Source organism: Acanthisitta chloris, unplaced genomic scaffold (genome assembly GCF_000695815.1).
Source record: "Acanthisitta chloris isolate BGI_N310 unplaced genomic scaffold, ASM69581v1 scaffold29858, whole genome shotgun sequence".
In the NCBI taxonomy this organism is placed as follows: Eukaryota; Metazoa; Chordata; class Aves; order Passeriformes; family Acanthisittidae; genus Acanthisitta; species Acanthisitta chloris.
In genome coordinates this window covers 7,631-8,938 of record NW_008686937.1, presented here as the reverse complement: position 1 = coordinate 8,938, position 1,308 = coordinate 7,631, and the positions used below count along the sequence as shown (strand labels likewise).

General features: G+C 52.8%; 1 protein-coding gene across 1 annotated transcript in view; it reads left to right on the top strand.

Moving 5' to 3' along the window:
• Positions 1-674: 674 nt before the first annotated feature.
• The window catches only part of SGTA (small glutamine-rich tetratricopeptide repeat (TPR)-containing, alpha), a gene marked incomplete at its 3' end in the record, with an annotated part of 6,144 nt that continues 5,510 nt past the window's right edge, over positions 675-1,308 (top strand). The window contains exon 1 of the mRNA XM_009080395.1: positions 675-774. Within this exon, the coding sequence (XP_009078643.1) occupies positions 675-774 (100 nt within the window). The remainder of the gene's footprint in view (positions 775-1,308) is intronic.

Here is a 1,308-nt window from a genome sequence, read left to right as displayed (position 1 = left end):
CTTGTCCTTCAGGGGCTCTGTGGGAGGGATTTCTGGGAATTCCCAGCTCTGGGGTTTCTTTGCCTGGGCCTCTCCCTGCTTTTTCCCTGCCAGGGAACCCCAGCTCTGCTCCCAGGGACAAACTCCTGCAGCCCTTGGCTTTGGCTTCAGCACCAAGTTATGCTCTGGGGGCAGAAAAGTGGGAATTCTTCGTGGTGAACTCCTCAGGACTGTTTGTCTGGTCTTGGCCCAACTGGATTGGTACCCAAACACCTGCAGCAGCTTTGCTGTGCCTCCCTTTCTAAAGGAGCCTTTTGGGACAGGACTGGGATGGGCAGAGGGGGAATCCAGGCCGGGGGAGTGCTTAAAGGAGGTCCTGGGTGCAGCATTTAGTGAAGGGTTTAGAGTTCTTTGCCAACCCTGAACAACTCCTTTTCCCTCAGAATTTATCCTGAACAACTCCCTTGTCTTCCAAAACTCATTGTAAACAACTCCCTTATCTCCCAAAACTCATTGTGAACATCTCCCTTATCCCTCAGAATTCATCCTGAACAACTCCCTTATCCCTCAGAATTCATCCTCAGGTCCTGAACAACTCCTTATTCCCCCAAATTCATCCAGTCCCTCAAGCCCCAGCTTTCCTCTCTCTGCAGGATCTCTGGAAGCCCCAGGAGTGGAGCCTGAGCCCTCCCAGCATGGCAGACCAGAAGCGTCTTGCCTACTCCATCATCCAGTTCCTGCAGGAGCAGCTGCACAATGGGAGCATGTCTCCAGATGCTCAGGAGAGCCTGGAAGGTGGGTGTGCCTGGCTCTGTCAGGCCTAAACTCAGGGGGGGATTTGGATGTTGTTGCTTATTTCTGTCCTTCTCCTGGCTGAGCTGCTCCTGACACCAAACCTCACTGGGGATTTGGAGTTACTCTGTGCTCCTGGAGGACAGAGGTGTCCAGGGATGCTGAGTGCTTGGCTGATCTCTGATCTCGTTACAAAGCAGATTAGCTGGAGGAAAGGATCTACCTGGAGTCAAAAGCCCCTGTGACCCCACACTGTAGTCTTGCAGGTTTTATCTGGAAGAAGTGGAGGCTCCTCAGCAGGGGGGTAGAGTGAGCAGGTTGTGGCTGTAGGGAAGTGTTTTCTGTTTGCAGAGTGTTTTCCCTGTGCTGCCCTCAAACTGCTGTTCCCCAGTGCTTTTCCAGGCTCTTGCAGAGGGAAGGAGAGCACATGGGTATTAAAAGGTCTCCTTAAGGAGCTTAGGGTTTAGTCTTTGGCTTGTACATTTGTCCCAGTGAGAGAGCACAGGCACATCTGCAGGGTGGGGGAACATTCCTGGC